We start from the raw sequence: 22,630 nt of genomic DNA on the forward strand, positions 1-22,630 counted from the left end.
CAGCCCACCGGAGCACCTGAAAGCTGAATTTATTTATGCAGGCTCATCTCTAGTTCCTGCCTTACCTGGTGGTGTTGTGACTTCCCCCACAATGCACTGCTGAATGCTTCTTAGGGCTCGTTAACATGGAGTAATTCAAGAGGAATTTACTTGAGTAATCCCTCTTGAATTCTCAGCTCCAAATTAATGCACATCTCCTCTGCCCGTTGACTTTAATGTCTTTTCCACTGTCCAGTTCACCTTCGGAAATTCTGCTAGTGGAATTCCGACACTGAATTCCGTTCCGCTTGAAGAATGAGCATGTTCATTCTTCAAGCGGAATCCTCTAGCAGAAATCAATAGAAGTCAATGGTAAAAAAAATTCCGCACAACATCGTTTTCACGCGGAATTCACGCGCAATTCGCACGGAATTTGCACGGAATTCACGCGGAAATGGCTGAAAAACCCTTCACTTCTTTCTCCCCCATTTCCACGCGCAATTCCGTGCAAATTGCACACGAATTTCACGTGAAAATAAAATTCTGTTTTCCGCCCGTAAATTTTTCGGCGTAAATTATTCTTGATTTACTCAGTGTGAACATAGCTTTATAATCAGCGTGAGATGGCGCTGCATTACAGTGACTATGGAAGATATTGATATATCTCTCTAGGTAGCATGACATCGAGATGACTGTAACAAGGGTACAGCAATTGTGGAGGAAGCTACAGTACTGCAAGGTAAGCCGGGAGAATTTGCTGGGAATGTCTCACGCCAACTAACTTGTTAAATTGGACTATATAAGTCAGCTTACCACACACTGTGAGGATGAAGGGGTTTGGAATTTTATCGGAAGGAAACCTTTCTCTCCAACCCAAAGTCTCTTCATGTGTTTTCTACAGATAAATGATTAAGAAGTTACCAATATTACCAGTTGTCTTTTTAAAAAGACAGCATGAAAATATGAGAGAAAAAACACAAAAAACTCCATAAACTAAAGAGTTATTCCCATCTCATAAAATTAGTGCACATCGCTAGGTTATGTCACCACTGTAGAATTAGTGGGGGTCTGACTTCTGCGATACCCTCGAATTAGGATTCTGAAGGGCATACAGCACTAATATGGTATTTCAACCTTTGAATTGCCTTTTTTGGCCAGGTTCATGTAATGTTTATGAACTCATCAACTATTTTATCAACTATTAAAAAATCAACCTATTTTGATTAACAAAAACAGCTGAAAATTGCCTGGTTTTGTACAAAAACAGCAGTTTTTATGGCTGGAAGTACCAATTGAAAAAACAGTTGTTTTTTAGTTTGTAGTCTGCTTAAAATAAAACATGTGATGAATGCTATATAATGGAATACTTCACCCATAGGGGTTCATCCCAAAACCATACACGTTTTACATACTGTATATATCTTTTTTTTTTACTGTTCTATTTAGGATGGAAAAGCATAGTCAACTACACAACTGCGTCCTTTGTTTTTAGCAGTATACTGAGCATATAGAAACAAAAGAAGGCACTTTTGGCCTCATATAGACATGTTTAGCAAAATCTGAAAAGCCACTTGGCCGTGTAACACATACTGCTTATGAGTATGGGCCACAATGCCTACCCTTACACTTCAGGTGACTAACCCTTCCATGGATAATGCAGTAGGATTTAATGATGTTTTAAAATTTGTCAACAAAAAGTGAATAGTCTTTGTGAAAGTAGAAAGTTATGCAGTAACATCTTACCTGTAGCAGGCCAATATGTGAAATATATAAGATACCGTAACTGCATTTGCTAGGAAAGTAGTGAAAAACCAAACTCCTGAAATAAGAAGCAATTCAATATGATTAGTATACTGTATCGAAAGAGAATGAGGTCTTTTGGGTAACTTGACATTACATCAGTGTCATTGTGTAGTCACAATTGCCAGGGTCAGAGAAAATTTTGATCCTAGCAGGTGACCTTTAGCAACATGATCAAACCAAATTCCAAAAACAGAACTTGTATTGTTAGAGGCTACATGTATACATCAAATAATAACCTTACGGCATAAACACAACAAAAAAGAGGGTGGATGGTAGCCTATCATAGCTAGTCTGTCATGCTTGACGTGTGTGTAACTAATCCATATGGGCTGACTGCAGGGAGCTTGCCTTGTTCCTTCATTTAAATATCTATGGTTGTAGCCAGCATGTCAGATCTTGTGATGCATCATGCAGGTTTTTTGTCCATTTGACCACTACGTAGCAGCCATTGTTGTGTTTGATTGTTTTCAGTGTGGTCATCACCATCTAGATTGCTACTGATGTTTGCTTCATATATTGTGCATGGGATAGATATAAATTTTACACTATCCCTCTATCATTGACTATAACAATGTTGCTACACCTTATGCTTACAGTAATATTGCTGAGGAATTATTTGATGCTCCCCTATTTTGTCCCTGAGGACATCCTCAAGCCAACCAATGAATTGGCTCTGTGGACAGAAACTTGGTGAGGCAGGGAAATATATGTTTGCTTTTCTTTAAAGGGGTACTCCACTGGAAAACTTTTTTTTTTTTTTTTTTTAAATCAACTGGTGCCAGAAAGTTGAACAGATTTGTACATTACTTCTATAAAAAAAATCTTAATGCTTCCAATACTTATCAGCTGCTATAGGAAGTTCCTTTCTTTTTGAATTTCCTTTCTGCTTGACCACAGTGCTCTCTGCTGACACCTCTGTCCATTTCAGGAGTAGGAGCAAATCCCCATAGCAAACCTATCCTGCTCTGGACAGTTCCCAAAATGGACAAAGGTGTCAGCAGAGAGCACTGTGGTCAGACAGAAAGGAGATTCAAAAAGAAAAGAACTTCCTGTGGATCATAACAGCAGCTGATAAGTACTGGAAGGATTAAGATTTTTAAATAGAAGTAATTTACAAATCTGTTTAACTTTCTGGCACCAGTTGATAAAAAAAAAAAAAAAAAAGTTTTCCAGTGGAGTACCCTTTTAATAGTGTGCAATATCTAAAGTTTAGTTGATAGCATGCTGGTATTATGGTGGTTGACTGAGTTTGATCCATCTTTCTAGGTCATAATCAGTTTATAATTTTCGTATCAGACTGTGAAACAATTTAGCTATCAGTCTTGCTACTATCCAGCACTCTTGGTTTTGGCAACTTCCTATTTTACCCACTAGGTGAGGGAAAGATGTTAGGGTAACTCTTCATTAGCTCATAATGTATTTACATAATGTGCACTGGTTTCTTTAAGTAATCTGTTTTCTCAGCCAGGGGGTTAAAGGGAACCTGTAATCAGGTTTTACAATATATTACATGTGGCAATGCGTTATATACAGACAAGAAAGTAGAGAAAGAGTTAACAGATTGCTGTATATTTAGGATTGCAAGCAGATGGGGCTCCCCTGTCACCTACTTGTAACACTGCAATGCCATCACATGGTTTCAATGGTTCATGGCAGCTGTAGGGAAAATCATGGCCTCTAGGTATGCCAGCTACGGATACCTATAAGGCCTAGTCACAGGCTAGGTCTCACAGGATAAGTGTCAGTATTTAGCTGATACAGATGTGCTTGATATGTAACTAATGCAGCGCTGCTGTGTACTATACTAGCGACCAGACGATAGCAGCTTTGAGTTCCCTAAATGGACAAAAATAAAGTAACAATAAAAATACAGCTTGTTCAGCAAAAAACAAGCCCTTACACAGCTCCAAAAAAAAAGTATATAAAGTATTCATATTATTCCCCAATACAGTTCCTGATAAATCTGCAAAATGGTGCTTCTTCCCTTTTGAGCCTACCATATGTGGAAATAGCAGCTTATGACCACATAAGGTTGTTAACTCTTTTGCAAACCCAATATGGGTAATCCGAATCTAGCATTGCAATGTCTTATTGCAGATAAAGTCATCAATGATGGCAGACTCTAAGATCCATAGATCCCCAAGTCAAAAGGCAGAGGGGTACAATGCAGAGAGGACCTCCATGGCTTTTTTATTTTTGTGATTAGTGGGGGTCACAGGCTCCATCTGGTAACTCTTTTTGACATGTTTGAAATGTTTTTAAAGTGGACTTTCCCTTTAAGGAAACATATTTCCAATTATTTTATTTTCTACATGTTGCGATTTTTTGTTCTCCCACAAAATATGTGCCTACCGGTTAATGCTTCATAAAACTCCTTCATTGAAACAACAGTCTGATTGTACGATTCCCATTGTACATCTGGCACTGCCTGCTCCATCTTTTCTTCGTACATTTTTAGCAAACTTGCAAGATTGATGAATGCACTGTATTCCACAGAAACAAACTATTGAAGAAAGGGGCATGTAATTTAAAGAAAAACTGAGACTTCAACCTAATAACAATAAACAATTTAATAAATTACCCAACCAAGTGATGCTGCATCGTACATGCACCATTTATTTTTTCATGAATGTAAAGAAGGAATCAATGAACACTAATAATAATTACAAAAGTTTACAATTAAAAATGTCCATTTCCAAATTACTAGAATAACTTTTCTAAATTCTGCCTGATATTGCCTGCCTATTTAACATCAGTACAAAACTATTAATACAGATGACTATGCAAAGTGCTTCTTTAAACACTACTTTTTCAGGCTGATCTTATTTTACTAGTGTGGTTGAACTTTATCTACTTGTGTCTAGGAGCAGCCATTTCAGGCTGATGTGAGGGTGACTTTGGTGACTTCTTCAATGGGATCAGTTACAGGAAGTCACCATGATCACTGCTTTATCTCACATATCCCCAGTTATAAAAACCTCAAAAACATTTATATTTACATGTGTGTAAGATAGAAGCAACTCTTTAAAAAAAAAAAATCAGAAAATGAAACTTCCTTAAAGGGTACCTGTCATCAAACGATATTTTCTAAACTAACTCAGATTATATTCCCTAACTACTCCTAACACCCTCCTGTCCTTAAAAAAAAATTATGAGCTTTAAAAAGCTCTGTATCAATCCTTTCCCCTTGCTCACATTGTGTGAGCTCCCAGCAGGAGCAAATGGGCGTTTCCCAACAGGCACAACATCACCGAAGCCTGCAAGAGCTGTGCCTCGCCATGTCCCACATGCACTTCCTGAGTTTGGTCTCCTGCCAGGCCGGGAGAAGATTAAACTAACTGTTTGACTTGTGCAGGGAACAGAACAGAGCCACCTTGTGGCCCTTTTTTCAATCACATTAAAAACATATAAAGGTTGAGAATTTTAACAGCCAGTAAATATCAAAGTGTCTTATAATTACATAAGGAACAATATATTAAAAGTTTAGTTTGATGACAGGTACTCTTTAATAAAAAGCACATTAGTATTGCCATGTGACTTACAATATACAAACAGAACAATGACAGGACAGTAGTGCCAATCATTCTGCTGGGGAATTTAAAACATGGGTCCCATGTATATATCTTCCTTTCAAACCAGTTTTTTGGTTCTCTGAAATAAAGATATCATAATGTTAATTTACTTCATGGTACTAAATCCTTTCATTAACAAAAAATGACCCCTTCCCACCCTAAAGTCTTCCTGACCACTAGATGTTTATTTTTCCGTGAACTGCTGTTCGCTGTTTTTGTTAGGGGAATTCCATCTCTAGCACAGAGATACCAAGACAGATCAAAGGAAGTGGAGGTGGTGCTTAGATGTGGCTTCAGGGCAGGGAGCCTGAATTGTGTGCATTCAGGCTGAGCCTGTCTGTTTCCTCCAGAGGATCAACATTGTGCCTTAAAAAGTAAGTTAAGGCCTCACTCTTATCTCTCTGATCCCCAATAATGCTTTCAGCTGCGGTCCCTTGTGTGAATACTAATCAAATTATCCCCCAGCACAGTGCAGCCTGTTCAGTCTAAGCAATACACATTCTCCAGAACTATGCTATGGCATAACAGAGAGGTTTGGGTGTTGTCCTGTGACTGGCCCGGAAAAAAAAAGTAAAAGATGTTTAGTTGTCAGTTCTGCTGACAAACATCTCACCTCTGGTCCTGCCACTTGAAATGAAGAGAATGAGAAATAATTGTGCATCATGGAGGAGACTCTTAAGAGCATAATAACAGCAGTAAGAACGCTAAAATTACTTTGTTGAGACACTGAGGTGTTAACTTAAAAAAAACGAGGCAGGATTTAAAAATTCTTTTAAAAGTACATGTGTTGTTTTTATGACTTTTTTCAAGAAAAATTCAAATGCTATATTTAGAAAATATTAAAAATTTTCATGAAAATAACAATGCTTTTCTTATAACTCTATGTTGCACTGCTACTCTGTGATTCTTCCTGGAAATGTATGAATAAACTGACAATTTGGCATTACAATTCCTCTTGTAAATATAGAGTGGCTTACATACTCCAGTCAATGTTAACAGCGTTAGACTGTGCAAGGATACACCATCTTGACAGGGGAAATCATATTATTTAGTTGTCAATTTATTTATACAAGATTAGGGTTAATTTCCACTTTTATGAAAATATGCTTCAGAAGAGTTGACATTAAACATTATAAAAATATGATATTAATTATTGTTTTACTGATTTATTTAAAGTTACAGTAATAATAATACAGTTTTATAATAACAAATATGATACATATTAGCAAGGAATGAAACTTACAATGCAGCTTTACGAAACAGTCTCCTTACATGTTCAGCTTGATGTATTGGCAGGAAACATTTTTCATCCTAAAAATGGACATTCCAGTATGAATTAATGTATACTCTTATGGTTAAATGTATTCTGCGCATGTCAAAATTGATCAGACAAAAAAATTTGCTTCATCATTATAAATACAAAATGAAATATTTGTTAGTAAATTTCTGTAAAGAAGAATTAATGGAATTGGCTACATATAATCGAGTTAATACTTACACTTCGAATGTCAGCTCCCATGTAAATTCTCATGTATTTGATGAAGATATAAACAAAACGCCCCATCAGGAAGACTAAACACAATAGGGAAGGCCATTGAAAAATAACCTTTTCATAATAACCCATAGCCTAAAAACAAAGTTTGAAATAAAAGGTCATTCTTATGATTGCACAGTATATAGCAACCGGAAAACTGGTAAATATATACCATACTCACACAAACATAAATACAATTAATGCATTTGTTGTGAGCAAAAACTAACTGGAGAATAGAGAAACATTCATTATAAAGTATAATAAACAGGCTAAGACTATTACGCATAGAGTTAAAGCAATTTTACAAAAGTTTTAGGCAAAATCATACAAAGATAAAGGTGTATGTATGAGCTCAATATATATCCACTAAACAGCCATATCTTAAAGAGGTATTTTCATCAAGTGATGGCATATTGCTAGAGTCTGGCACTGCTAAATAGAGGCACCCTTTATACTTCTAACTGGCACATCATAATGGCTGCTCAAGAAATGGCCTCTGCTTCATCCCACAGGTTTGTTCTACATAACCTACAGTCTGCAATAGTTCAAAATTTCCAAGAAGGCACACAATTATTGAGGTGTAAAATCTGATGAGTATTGCACCCCTCTACAGAGGCGAAGAAAAACCGGCAACTCACCAAATTCATGTCTTCCGACTTCTTTATTAGATGTAATACTCACATAAAATCATGGAGAGTGGACATGCACAGGGGGGATACCAAGTCTTGTATATTGTTATTGCACCCCTCTACCCCTAATGAATGTAATGTGTTGTGCTTAGTACTGTATAGGAGCAGGGACAGGGCAGAAGTCCCTACTCTTGTATGTAAATACCAGGATGCACTACTCTGTGCCACAGAAAAAAAAGAGTAGCAGACTGGCAATCAGGTTGGTGGCTGCTACATCTGTAGTCCTATTCTCAGATTGACTACAGTTTAACATATATTAAAACTGGTCTTTATATTAATATTAATACATTTGCAATGTTCTTTTAAACTACATTTTAGGGTTATAGCAATTGTGTTGTTAATAAAAATTGTTAGGTTTAAAGAGCACTTGTCATCAAACCATATTTTCAAAACTAACTCAGACTATATTCACTAACTACTCCTAACACCCCTCCTGCCTAAAAAAAAATTTCTGAGCTTTAAAAAGCTCTGCATCATACCTTTCCCCTTGCTCATATTGTGTGAGCTCCCAGCAGGAGAAAGTGGGCGTTCCCCAGCAGGCACAATGTCACTGAAGCCTGCAAGAGCTGTGCCTTGCCATGCCCCACATGCACTTCCTGAATTTGGACTTCTGCAAGTCCAGGTGAAGACCAAAGGGTGCATTCACATCACGATTTTACCATCCTACTTTTTCTCACAATTTTTTACATTCAAATCATACAAATCTGCATGCCAAGTCTTATCCATTGACTTCCATTCAGTAATCATATCCAACACATGCATCAGTTTTGATCCTCATCCGAATATGCACAATTTTAGATCGTGGTAAGATCGTGGTTGGCCACGATTTTTCACTCAGATTCAAAATTTGATCACAATCGTGTCCGATTTTTTCCCCATTATGGCCTATGTAAATCGTATTGAATCGTGTGACTGTGAGATTTCATCAGATTTATTGCACAAAATTTCTTTTTACACATGCACAGTAGCATCTTTAACTCCTTAACGACAAAGGACGTATATTTGCATCTTCCGCCGGCTCTCGCGATATGGCGCGGGGTCACTGCGTGACCCCGTGTCATATCGGGTCTGTCCCGGAGGCCATCAACGGCCGTGAAGCGCGGATAATACAGGACATCACCGATCACCGATTTTACCTGCCTCCTCTGTGTCCAATCGGCGAATGACTGCTCCGTGCCTGAGATCCAGGCCGGAACAGTCAAGCGCCGATAACACTGATCACAGGCGTGTTAATATACGCCAGTGATCTGTGTAAAAGATCAGTGTGTGCAGTGTTATAGGTCCCTATGGGAGCTATAAAATTGCAAAAAAAAAAAAAAGTAAAAAAAAAAGTGTTAAAGGGGTTATCCAGTCCCCGGCTGGGACACCAATGGTACATGCGCTCCATTTAAGACTTGTCTACTGTTGCAAGTGTCTTCAATATTATGCTTATATGTTTGTATGTGAATTCCTTAATAAAAACATACTATTAAAAAAAAAAAAGGAATACCCCTTTAATAAAGATCATTAATAAAATAAAATCCCATTAATAAAATAAAACAGTGTAAATAAAAATAAACATATGTGGTATCGTCGTGTGCGTAAATGTCCAAACTATAAAAATATATCATTAAGTAACCCGCACGGTCAATGGCGTACACGTAAAAAAATTCAAAAGTCCAAAAAAGCTTATTTTTAGTCACTTTTCATACCATTAAAAAATGAATAAAAAGTGATCAAAAAGTCAGATCAAAACAAAAATGGCACCGATAAAAACTTCAGATCAAGGCGCAAAAAATGAGCCCTCATACCGCCCTGTACGTGGAAAAATAAAAAAGTTAGAAGTCAGAAGAGGACATTTTTAAATGTATACATTTTCCTGCATGTAGTTATGATTTTTTCCAAAAGTACGACAAATACAAACCTATATAAGTAGGGTATCATTTTAACCGTATTGACCTACATAATAATGATAAGGTGTAATTTTTACCAAAATATGCACTGCGTAGAAACGGAAGCCCCCAAAAGTTACAAAATGGCATTTTTTCTTCCATTTTGTCGCACAATGATTTTTTTTCTGTTTCGCCGTGGATTTTTGGGTAAAATGATTAATGTCACTGCAAAGTAGAATTGGTGATGCAAAAAAATTTGCAATAATATGTATTTTAAGGTGGAAAATTTAAAGGGTTATGATTTTTAAAAGGTAAGGAGGAAAAAACGAAAATGCAAAAACTGAAAAACCTTAAAGGGTTAAATAAACTTTATTGCCTTTGACATGCATATAATTTTTTAAACATGATCAGATTTTTTGTGAAAAATCGTATTAAATTTTCAGCTGTACGATTTTTTTGATACGATTTTATATCGGAGACCAAACAATTTTTTTAAATTCAATTGTATACGATTTCAGGTAATCCGATTTTGTCCGATTTTACTGTCTGTTAATTGGATGGTAAAATCGTGATGTGAACCAGACCTGTTTGACTTGCGCAGGGAACAGAACAGAGCCACCTAGTTTTTTAATCACATTATATCACATTAAAAACATATAAAGGTTAAGAATTTTAACAGCAAGTAAATAGCAAAGTGTCTTATAATGACATAAGGAACAATATATTAAAAGTTTAGTTTGGTGACAGGTACCTTTTAAAGGAACCTTTCTTGTAGATGTCTTATTGCTGTCTATATTGAAGGAGAAGTCCCATGTAGAAAAAGTATTGTGTTTTAAATGCAGAAGCAAAAGTTATATCACTCTGTAAATCACTGACTTTACCCATCTTGTATATAAAACCTGTTTTTCTAGCTTCTTTGTTCAGAGAGGAAGTTCAGCAGCTCCCTGTTCTGATGACTTGCGACCCCCCATTGAGCTGCATTATGCTGGGGGCCGTGATGTCACAATTTCCCATAGTTCTGCAGCTTAACCAGCTCTGTGCACGGCAAGGGAACCTCCCATGTGCAGCTTCAGCCAATCATAGAAGCCCCAGTGAGCTGAGCAAGCGTCTTCATCTCCTCGGCAGGGAAGCATCCGACAGCCAGCTCAGTGTTTATAAGAGCAAGAACGATGTCCCAAGAAGAAGCAGAGGGGGAGGGGAGATCCCTGCTTTCCCCTGCACTGATCACAATCTGACAGTAGGTCAGTCTGAAAGAACGATGTTCTGAGAATAGAAGCAGGGGGAGGGGAAACACTGAGCCTGCTGTTAGGAAAGTGATCAGTGTCTAGGTCAGTGTATCCCAACCAGGGTGCCTTCAGCTGTTGCAAAACCAAAACTCCCAGGCATGCTGGGAGTTGTAGTTTCACAACAGCTGGAGGCACCCTGGTTAGGAAGCACTGGTCTAGGCTGGGCTACTTCTATGATGAACTGAAAGGCATTATGGGAGACAGGAAGTCAGGGACCTCCATGGACCAGGAAGTACCGATCTTTCAGAGGGGATTGCAGGAGAAGGGAGAGGGTGAGATACATGAGGAGCAGATTGTCAGAATGGTGAGCTGATGCACTTTCACATGATAGAAAAAAAAAATTGTGACTTGGTCCATGATACTTCTTCTTTAACCTTTCTCAATGTACATTCCTTTCTAAGGTAGATAGTATTGTTAATACTTTATGGTAAACTTACATTTCCATGTGGGCATGTTGTAATGTCAGTTATTGTTACTGAAATCCTAATAAAATGAAAATAAATAAATTAAATCAGTACAAAAATCTATAATCAACAGTGCCAGGTATTGTTGCAGTAAGAACATAAATATAAAACAATATAAAAGATAACTAAACCTGCTCTATTTATAGAACCTGTTCTATATTATATATATATATATATATATATATATATATATATATATATATTAGTTAGCAGGTGTAGGGCATTGTGGTTGATGGTCGGTATGTGTCACCAAGGCTCCTGGCCTTGGTGAAGTAAGAGCCGATAATTGTCCAGTATCTGTGCTGTGAGGCAGACTGACACTGTTACTGTAGTATGGCTGGAAAGCCAATCCGGGACGGCTCTTACTGGGAATGGTCAATTCTTGGCTGGGGGTCATTCCCCACAATCCAGGTCACCTTTTGTTGGCCTTAAAGGCAGGCTGCTCCACCAGCTGAGGGGGATTTGCATGTTGCAGCTCACACTACCAGAGAAGAGAGCTGAGTTTTGAGATCTTCCTTGTTGAGTGTGGAAGCTGGTGAGCAGAGTGCCTGGAGGCTTGGAAAAGACTTGCTTGATGCCGTATGGCATGGCCTCAGGTGTGAACAAACACCTTAGGATTACAGGTGGACTTTTGTTACTTTTTTTGTGATCAGCATTTAACCCCTTAAGGACCAAGGACGTACCGGTATGTCCTTGGTCCTGCTCTCCTGATATAACGCGGGGTTACACGGTAACCGCATCATATCACGGCGGGCCCGGCGTCATAGTGAAGCCGGGACCCGCCGCTAATAGCGCGCAGCGCCGATCGTGGCGCCGTGCGCTATTAACCCTTTAGCCGCGCGCTCAGAGCTGAGCCGCGCGGCTAAAACCGAAAGTGAAAGCTGCCGGTTAACTCAGTGGGCTGTTCGGGATAGCCGTGGCGAAATCGCGGCATCCCGAACAGCTTACAGGACAGCAGGAGGGCCCCTACCTGCCTCCTAGCTGTCCGATCGCCGAATGACTGCTCAGTGCCTGAGATCCAGGCATGAGCAGTCATGCGGCAGAATCGTCGATCACTGGTTTCCTATGAGAAACCAGTGATCAATGATGAAGATCAGTGTGTGCAGTGTTATAGGTCCCTATGGGACCTATAACACTGCAAAAAAAAAGTGAAAAAAAAAGTGAATGAATATCATTTAACTCCTCCCCTATTAAAAGTTTGAATCACCCCCCTTTTCCCATAAAAAAAAAAACACAGTGTAAATAAAAATAAAAATAAACATATATGGTATCACCGCGTGCGGAAATGTCTGAATTATAAAAATATATCATTAATTAAACCGCACGGTCAATGGCGTGCGCGCAAAAAAATTCCAAAGTCCAAAATAGTGCATTTTTAATCAATAAGTCCTATCAATGCAAAAATGGTACCGTTAAAAACTTCAGATCACGGGGCAAAAAATGAGCCCTCATACCGCCCCATACACGGAAAAATAAATAAGTTATAGGGGTCAGAAGATGACAAGTTTAAACGTATTCATTTTCCTGCATGTAGTTATGATTTTTTCCAGAAGTCCGACAAAACCAAACCTATATAAGTAGGGTATCATTTTAATCGTATGGACCTACAGAATAAAGATAAGGTGTCATTTTTACTGAAAAATGTACTACGTAGAAACGGAAGCCCCCAAAAGTTACAAAACGGTGTTTTTTTTTTTATTTTGTCGCACAATGATTTTTTTTCCCGTTTCACCGTAGATTTTTGGGCAAAATGACTGATGTCATTACAAAGTAGAATTGGTGGTGCAAAAAATAAGCCATCATATGGATTTTTAGGTACAAAATTGAAAGAGGTATGATTTTTTAAAGGCAAGGAGCAAAAAACGAAAATGCAAAAACGGAAAATCCCTCGGTCCTTAAGGGGTTAAAACTGCTGTTTGCCAAGTGTGAATAAAACACTGAACTTTGATTTTAAAAGTCCTGTTTCCATGCCTCTATACCACAACCGCACCTGTCTGCAAGAGAGAGTCATCGCTATATATACACATACATATTTATATATATATATATATATATATATATACATATATATATATATATATATATACAGTAGAATCTCTCAATAGCAGACACTCACGGAAAAAAGGCTCAAAAATCTTTCTAATTGACCAAATACTGCACTGTATGCAATACTGTACTGTAGTTACCTATAAAACACGATAAAAAGCAATATTACAGTAGAATCTCCTAGTGCTGTTTCATCACCCCTTATCACCCCCGTACCATTTAATCAGCCCTTTATTCCACCTTTATTACCCTCTGCAAATTCATTAGCCCCTCTTTACTACCCCCTGAGCCATTTCAACCCCCTGTTCCACTTTGTTCCCCCTGTGTCAAACCATCCCCCCTTACCCTTGTGCCACATCACTTTTCCCTGGCCCTCCTCCTCTTTGTTTAAACAGCGGTGTTCTGCTTCTGTGCTGGGTCTGCGGCAGGGGGTTGCAGTGTGGGCTGGGACCTCCTTGGAGCCCGAGCCCTTTACTGGGGTTCTGACTGTACTCTCCTGATAGCGACTCTGTGTACAAGGTTGGGCAGGCACAAAAGCCTGGTTGTCCCCTATTTGGAGTGTTTTGTACTCTATTGGGTGTATCCGTGTCTGCTATTTGGAGTTTCTCCTATTTGGAGGGTGCAAATGCATTAAGTCTTATGGAACTCTGCAAGGATACATATTTAAATATCTCAAATTGTTGCTTATTCTGAATATTCACTAAAAGCACTTGGTAGCTCACTCACTCATTGTAGGTACACTCACCAAGTCAGTGTGTATAAAAAACCTATAACAGATCCTATTATTTTGTTATCTGTTGTGAGACAAGCAAATATAGGATAATAGGACATGCCAACTTCAATTGCTCCAACGAGAAGTCCAAGTGCTAGAAAGGGATTGCAAAAAAAAAACATTATTTACTTCTGCAATGCATAACAGTAAATAGATGATAGACAAATTAAAGGGTTTTTCCTGTGTATAGCGGATAGGTTTCTATCACTGTAATAACCCTTTAAAGTCATATTCTATTGTTATTTTATGAAAGGCATTATATAAAAGGGATACAAATAATTTAAAAAATGCAAGCTCTTGAGGAATAGTGGTTTCACTTAAATGGACACTGTCAGAATCAAAAACTTTTTATATACTGTACATCTTGGCAAAACATTTACTTTTCTAATATACTTCATAAGAAAATGTTATTTCCTTTTTATAGAAATCATGGCTTATAAAATCATGGCCTTGTCCAAGCTGAAGCACAGGCATGGACAAAGCCCAGTAAGTGAGGGTGGGGGGCTAGCACTCCTCTGTGCTCTCTCCTGTCTGATAGCACTCCTCTGTGCTCTCTCCTGTTTGATAGGACTCCTCTGTGCTCTCTCCTGTCTGATAGCACTCCTCTGTGCTCTCTCCTGTCTGATAGAACTCCTCTGTGCTCTCTCCAGTCTGATAGCAATCCTCTGTGCTCTCTCCTGTCTGATGAGACTCCTCTGTGCTCTCTCCTGTCTGATAGGACTCCTTTGTGCGCTCTCCTGTCTGATAGTACTCCTCTGTGCTCTCTCCTGTCTGATAGGACTCCTCTTTGTTCTCTTCTGTCTCATAGCGCTCCTCTGTGCTCTCTCCTGTCTGATAGCACTCCTCTGTGATCTCTCCTGTCTGATAGCACTCCTCTGTGCTCTCTCCTGTCTGATAGCACTCCTCTGTGCTCTCTCCTGTCTGATAGCACTTCTCTGTGCTCTCTCCTGTCTAATAGGACTCCTCTTTGTTCTCTTCTGTCTCATAGCGCTCCTCTGTGCTCTCTCCTGTCTGATAGCACTCCTCTGTGCTCTCTCCTGTCTGATAGCATTCCTCTGTGTTCTCTCCTGTCTGATAGCACTCCTCTGTGCTCTGTGCTCTCTCCTGTATGATAGTACTCCTCTGTGCTCTCTCCTGTACTATCAGACAGAGGAGTGCTAGCCTACCCTCACTTACTGAACTTTATACATGCCTGTGCTTCAGCTTGGACAAAGGAATGATTTTATAAGCCATTGTTGTTCTATAAAAAGGAAATAAATTTTTTTTAATGAAGTATTAGAAAGATTAATGTTTTGCCAAAATATAGTAAAAGTTTTTGTATCTGACAGTGCCCATGTGGTAATAACGGGGTGTGTGATGCAGGGCAGATGTTGTTCCCCTAGGGGCAGATGGTATTAACCTCTTGTGTTTGTAATGCCAGGGCATGGTTTAGCCTTAACCACCTGAAGGTATACCGCTGGATCCTGGGCCAGACACGGGGGCAATGAAGACATCAACGCCAAGTTATGGACAATGGTAGCTTTACTGAAGGCAGACAGTTGTGACATTCTATGCAGTACAACTAGGGCCCAAGGAGGTGACCAGTGACACAGAGACTGCTGGGACTTGTAGTAGACAGGATAATTTAGTGCAGCCCACGCTGGATAGACAGAAGACTTGACTTGACTGACAGGACTGTGAGATTAGCTTACTTAGCACTCGACTTGTAGCTGCAGGACTTGACTTAAGGCCTCCAGTGTTCTGATCACACACACTAAGACAACTTGACTGCACTGGACCTCAGAAACAAGAGAAGGAAGCTAGCTTCACCCAGGGTTTATATGGAGGAGACTATCAGGAAGCCCATAGGTCACCTTTGGGGTCAGCTGGTCACTAGTACCTCCTGGGTAACAATCACATGGTACATTTATTAAAGTTACAACACACAATATAATACACAACATGTCCATGGGGGGAAACAACTGCAGGGGACCCTGGGGACACTGAGGGACACTGCCTGACAGTGCAGGAAAGGTACAGGGAAACACCATCTCAAACTGGGCCACCACAAGCTCCCCCTCTTAATTACAGTCACCCTCAACACCCAGTCCTGGAGGGCGGAGGACCGAAGTGCCCACTGTGGCCAATGACAGTTCCTTGGGCATTTTTGCACAATGTCTTTTCCAGGTCTGGGAAACAGCAATGAGTCCACACATGTTCTAAATGTGGCTGGAGATTTTTGACCTTGTAATCTCCTTCTTGACACTCTCCAACAACTATATACATAAAAACTTTACAAGACATTTCGATTTGGGCTGCCTGAGGCTATCTACCCAATGTCTTGGCTTCTGGGGTCCCTTGGTTTAACACACTCCCCCCTAGGTACTCCATAAATAGACTCCAAACATCATGTTACATTTACATTTGGTTCATTCTGTCTCTACACATGTAGAAATACCTTTGGTTAATTCTGTCTCTACACATGTAGGAATACCTTCTCGTTAGTAAAGTATCCTGCACACTGGGACAGCCATGAGAAAACATCAGACCTACTCATTATAGACATGGGTGGACTGGAAAATATACAAATATACAGTCCTATCTAATCATTGACAGTGGATTAGACTAAAGTTATAATAGTGTACTGACTACACTGGACTATGTGTGGCACTTAACTTTTATTTATAAGTTAATCTTTGTACCTTGCTGGAAGTTGTCCTTGGGTGGACCTTTGGGACCTACACAACACCACTTCTGGATTGTGGTGTTGGAGAGACTGGTGACTGAGTTGGCACTCTGAAACTGGTGTATAAACTGGAGCCAATGGTGACAGGACTGGAGCTGGAGTAGAAATTAATGTTGGTGGAACAGACCCAAGACTGGTGAGACACAGAAGACTGCAGGCTGACTTGGGGAAAACATAGGGAAGTCCACAGATGGCTGAATCCCCTCGCCTGGGATATACTCTCTTGCAGGTCTAACAGCTCGAGAAGATGGTGCGAGGAGCACTGGCAGATCTTTTAGACACAGTTTGATTCGGATGCGATGAACAACTTGTGGTTCATACCCAGGCTTTTGTACTTTGTACACGTCGGACTCTGGATACAGTATGGCCATCACTGTGTATGGTTAAGTCTCCCAGATAGAGTCCAACTCATGGGTTCTTGGAAACTTCCGCAGCCACACTTTAGCACCTAATTGAAGTGGTTTGGAAGAAGCATGATGGTTACAATCCTCCTGTCGTCTCTGCTGGGCCTTGCCCATCTTCTTGCTGACAATTTCTTTGGCCTCCTTTATTCTTCTCTGGTGGTCAGAGACCCACTCCAGGGAGGCTTGTGGATAGTTGTTGAACGGGGCTTGGAGCCCAAATGTTTGGTCTACGGGTGTACCCCGTAGAACAGTGGACTGTGTTATTACAAATCTCCAACAGTTCAGGCAGCAGTCGGGGCCACTCTTCTTGTCTTGACACAGAAGCTGCTCGCAACATATGGATAAAGACTTGATTGATGCTTTCACAGAGCCCGTTCCCCTGGGGGTGGTAAGCAGTAGTCCGGAGTTTAACCCCTTGTGTTCATGACGCTAGGGCGTAGTTTAGCCTTAACCACCCGAAGGTATACTGCTGGATCCTGGGCTAGGCATGGGGGCAATGAAGATGCCAACGCCAAGTTACAGACAATAGTAGCTTTACTGATGGTAGACAGTTGTTACAGTCTATGCAGAACAGCTAGGGCCCAAGGAGGTGACCAGTGACATAGAGACCTTGCAGGTTTGCTGGGACTTGTAGTAGACAGGAAAATTTAGTGCAGGCCACGCTGGATAGACAGAAGACTTGACTGACAGGACTGTGACTTTAGCTTACTTTTCACTTGACTTGTAGCTGCAGGACTTGACTTAAAGGGGTTCTCCAATGCTTAAACATCTTATCCCCTATCCAAAGGATAGGGGATAAGAAGCCTTATCGCGGGAGTCCCGCCGCTGGGGACCCCCGTGATCTTGCACGCGGCACCCCGTTTGTAATCAGTGCCGGGAACGTGTTCGCTCCGGGACTGATTACCAGCGACCGCAGGGCGGGGGCGGCGTGTGACATCACGCCTCCGCCCCCGTGTGACATCACGCTCCGCCCCTCAATGCAAGCCGATGGGAGGGGGCGTGACAGCTATCACGCCCCCTCCCGTAGGCTTGCATTGAGGGGCGGAGCGTGACGTCTCACGGGGGCGGAGGCGTGATGTCACACACCGCCCTCCCGAGGTCGACCATAATCAGACCCGGAGCGAACACGCTCCGGGCACTGATTACAAACGGGGTGCCGCGTGCATGATCCCGGGGGTCCCCAGTGGCGGGACTCCCGCGATCAGGCATCTTATCCCCTATGCTTTGGATAGGGGATAAGATGTTTGAGCACCGGAGTACCCCTTTAAGGCCTCCAATGTTCTGGGCACGCACACCAATGCTGGGTTCACACTGCAGAATTTCTGAGCAGAATTTCTGAGCCGGCGGTGCTAGGACCGAGCAGACTGCATTGCTGCTCCCATAGACTGCTATGCATTTCTGGGTGGATCTTTTGGGAGATCTACTCAGAAATGCATTGCCATCTATGGGGACAGCAATGTAGTCCACGTGGTCCTAGTGCTGCTGACTCGATCTCCAGCAGAAATTCTGCCCAGAAATTCCACAGTGTGAACCTAGCCTAAGATGACTTGACTGCACTGGACCTCAGAAACAAGAGAGGGAAGCAAGCTTCACCTAAGGTTTATATGGGGGAGACTAGCAGGGATCCCATAGGTCACTCTGGGGATCAGCTAGTCACTAGTACTTCCTGGGTAACAATCACATGGTACATTTATTAAAGATACAACACACAATATAATACACAGCTGCAGGGGGCCATGTGGACACTAAGGGACACTGCCTGACAGGGCAGAGAAGGTACGGGAAAACACCATCCCGTACTGGGCTACCACACCCATTTAACAATGGCCTTGTGATGCTGGGGGAGCCCAGAGTGTCAGTGCTTTGTGGGGAGCACACAGAAGATGCTGGGCAGCCCGCCTGATCGATAAGTATGGGTGTTACTAATAAGTTGTAAGCCAGCATCGTACACTACATGTTATTATGTTACTGGCACCCTGTATATGCCTTATCCGTGTGCAACAATAACACTAGGCATCTACCCTCCTCATGAATAGAAGGTGTATGAGTGGTTGTTCATCAGCATTTTGCCCCTGTGCAAACTTCCCCCTATATAATATTGTGGCAGATCTGCATTAGAATGGAAACAGGTGCATAGCCTGCCCTTGTATCAGTAACCTTTAACCAGTGAGTGTGGCCCTTTACTGTGATTTTTTTTCAATAATCTTAAAGGGGTTATCCACCATAAGGTGATTTTAGTATGTACCTGGCAAACAGTAATGGACATGCTTAGGAAGGATCTGCGCTTGTCTTGGGGTAAATGGCTATGTCGTGAAATTACCATAACACTGTGGCTAGTTGTTTGTGAACTGGTATTTCCTGTTTGACTTTTCTTTTTTTGACTACAAATCCCACAATTCCATCTTCCTCCCTCCCACACATCAGCCACCCCACCCATTGAAACATAAATGAGCTGCATCCATTCAAATCAGTGTGGTTTTCAATCAGGGTGCCTACAGCTGTTGCGGATTGATCTCTCTCCCACCAAGCGATCTCTCCACCCATTGAAGCAGACAGGGTCCCTGTCATCAGCTGACTAGTGAGTCAGGTCTCGGCCGCATTGCAACCTGGGAAAAATCTGAGACAACAATCATTTTGTATGCTGGTAAAAATAAATATTGGGATGAAAATCACAGAAGAATTGTGAGAAAACCGTCACACACAGGTACAGACACTATATTATGAACTACACTAACTTTACAGCCCCTGTAGCATAGTCAAATAAAAAAAAATCCTGGAATACCGCTTTAAAGGAAATCTGTCACTAATGTCACCTGCACTAACCTGTTGGTACTTACAGATATTACTATGTATGTTATAGAGGTACAGGTCCTACAAGGAGACCAAATTATTCCCAGCATCAATTATATCAAAACATATTTACATAAGCAATATGGTGGGGAACTGCGTGTATTAAAATATAACCTTTAATGATATTCATAAAAATCACCAAAAGTATTCGTGCTATAGTGAAGATAAAAGAGAATTAAATTGACATAGCCCTCCTATGCTAAACTTATAAATTACGCAGCATAGGATGTGAATTGCTCCCAACGCGTTTCAACCTAAGTTAAAGGCATCATCAGGGGAGGCTTACGCAATCTTAGCTATGAATATTATAATTGAGATTTAGCTCAGGTCAAATCAGTACTTATTATGACATAAATGACCCCGCCATGAAATATAATCAATAAGCACTTTACTGGTGCTAGTTAGCACCACAGGGTAACACTGTATGCCCGGTCTCCTGTAAAGAAATAGAGAAGGAAAATACAGCCTCAGACATATATCCATATTGCATGATTAATGTGTACACATGCAATGCATGATAGCTACTCACAGCCTAGAACCAGATCCCGGCACCTAGAGAGAACAGTATACAATATAGGTATCACTCTATTGCCCTTTGGAATATCAGACCTGCAAAGCAAACATGGGGCCGCAGGCGGCTACTTACGATTATCCCTGTTGTTCGCGGCTTATCCGGTTCGCGGCTGTTGGTGCATAGTACAGCTACCGTGCGCTGACACCGGCAGAGCCAGCGTCTGACGTCATATCCTGTCGGCTGGTGCATACGTCAGTCGGCCGCGCCCTCTGTGACGTAGCAGGGGGAGTGGTAATGGTACGCTGACAGCACTGAACGCCAAACAGATATATTAACTCTTTAGTGACTTGTGCTGAATTACTTCACTGGGTAAAGACTTAGTAAAACATGGAGGAACATTATCCAGAGATTAAACCAAGGCTCTTAAGGTGATCGTTGAGCCGTGATAGGTCTGTCTTCATGTCAGGACACGATCATCTGCAGGTAGGGTGCCCAGTTTTACCTTAAGTAGGCACAGGGTCCCTGGATGGTAGGTACCCACAGATGACCGGCCATTGGCTACAAAGACAGACCTATATTTATTGATAGCCCTCAAGAAATAATACAGCCAATATTAATGAAATTGAATAGGAAAGGTTATTAAAGAACCCATAAGCCAGATATTTCTCATATATCCAGATGTGTTACATAGATGTTAGACACCACAGGAGGGGGAATTAGAAAGTTATCAAAATTATGTATATATGTACCAACAAAACAATTACACCTAGACCAAAGATACTACGTGCTTATGTGGTTGTATTTTATAAATCAAAATTAGTTAGTTTTTGGCCTTTATAAATCATAGATTTTTAGATTTTTAATTTGAATGGGGGTCCCCACAGGGGATTCTGATATGGGATAGTGGTAGAAAGAGGGGATAATAATGATGAGGGCCTAGGGAGCCTGACTGTTCCTATCTTAACTTGGGTCCCTAGTCCTAGGCGGCGCACCCGCCCTAAAAAGGGCGACCCCGCTCTCCAACCTCCTGAGTCCCTGAGGACCCTACCTAACAGGGAGGCTAACTCGTAGACCTACTAAGGTCCCCTTTGTCTACCTGTCTTCTCACCGTATGTTGACAGTGGGGGCCACCATCATAATTGTTTACAAAAAGCACGCAAAGTTTAGCTGGTCATTAAGACCATGTGGGGTATAGGTGTTTAGTTTGTGGATCCAACGGCATTCTTTTTGAAGCAATATCCTGTCTATGTCACCACCCCATTGCGATGGTCTAACTCTCTCGATCCCTATGAATGTTAATACTCTGGGGTTACCACCATGCATCTGATTGACATGCATGGCCACTGATGTCTCTCTCCTATTCCTCACATCACCTAAATGTTCTATTTATAAAATACAACCACATAAGAACGTAGTATCTTTGGTCTAGGTGTAGTTGTTTTGTTGGTACATATATACATAATTTTGATAACTTTCTAATTCCCCCTGTGGTGTCTAACATCTATATGTATGTAACACATCTGGATATATGAGAAATATCTGGCTTATGGGTTCTTTAATAACCTTTCCTATTCAATTTCATTAGTATTGGCTGTATTATTTCTTGAGGGCTATCAATAAATATAGGTCTGTCTTTGTAGCCAATGGCCGGTCATCTGTGGGTACCTACCATCCAGGGACTCTGTGCCTACTTAAGGTAAAACTGGGCGCCCTACCTGCAGATGATCGTGTCCTGACATGAAGACAGACCTATCACGGCTCAGCGATCACCTTAAGAGCCTTGGTTTAATCTCTGGATAATGTTCCTCCATGTTTCACTAAGTCTTTACCCAGTGAAGTAATTCAGCACAAGTCACTAAAGAGTTAATATATCTGTTCGGCGTTCAGTGCTGTCAGCGTACCATTACCACTCCCCCTGCTACGTCACAGAGGGCGCGGCCGGTGTCAGCGCGCGGTAGCTGTACTATGCACTAACAGCTCCCCGCCACTGCTTTGCAGGTCTGATATTCCAAAGGGCAATAGAGTGATACCTATATTGCATACTGTTCTCTCTAGGTGCCGGGATCTGGTTCTAGGCCGTGAGTAGCTGACATGCATTGCATGTGTACACATTAATCATGC

At 41.0% G+C, this 22,630-nt stretch overlaps 1 protein-coding gene across 5 annotated transcripts in view; it reads right to left on the reverse strand.

Moving 5' to 3' along the window:
* Positions 1-22,630, reverse strand: part of LOC130273001 (stimulated by retinoic acid gene 6 protein-like) — a 137,203-nt gene that overhangs the window by 62,711 nt on the left and 51,862 nt on the right. For 3 of the 5 annotated variants that reach the window (XM_056519111.1, XM_056519103.1, XM_056519122.1), the window contains 8 exons: positions 13,990-14,110; positions 11,172-11,217; positions 6,853-6,981; positions 6,598-6,665; positions 5,325-5,433; positions 4,135-4,285; positions 1,723-1,798; positions 793-874 (listed from right to left, as the gene is read on the reverse strand). In XM_056519111.1, the coding sequence (XP_056375086.1) occupies positions 793-874; positions 1,723-1,798; positions 4,135-4,285; positions 5,325-5,433; positions 6,598-6,665; positions 6,853-6,981; positions 11,172-11,217; positions 13,990-14,110 (782 nt within the window). The remainder of the gene's footprint in view (positions 1-792; positions 875-1,722; positions 1,799-4,134; positions 4,286-5,324; positions 5,434-6,597; positions 6,666-6,852; positions 6,982-11,171; positions 11,218-13,989; positions 14,111-22,630) is intronic. The other 2 variants (XM_056519127.1, XM_056519134.1) reach the window with 2 other exon arrangements.

Source organism: Hyla sarda, chromosome 1 (assembly GCF_029499605.1).
Source record: "Hyla sarda isolate aHylSar1 chromosome 1, aHylSar1.hap1, whole genome shotgun sequence".
Classification (NCBI taxonomy): Eukaryota; Metazoa; Chordata; class Amphibia; order Anura; family Hylidae; genus Hyla; species Hyla sarda.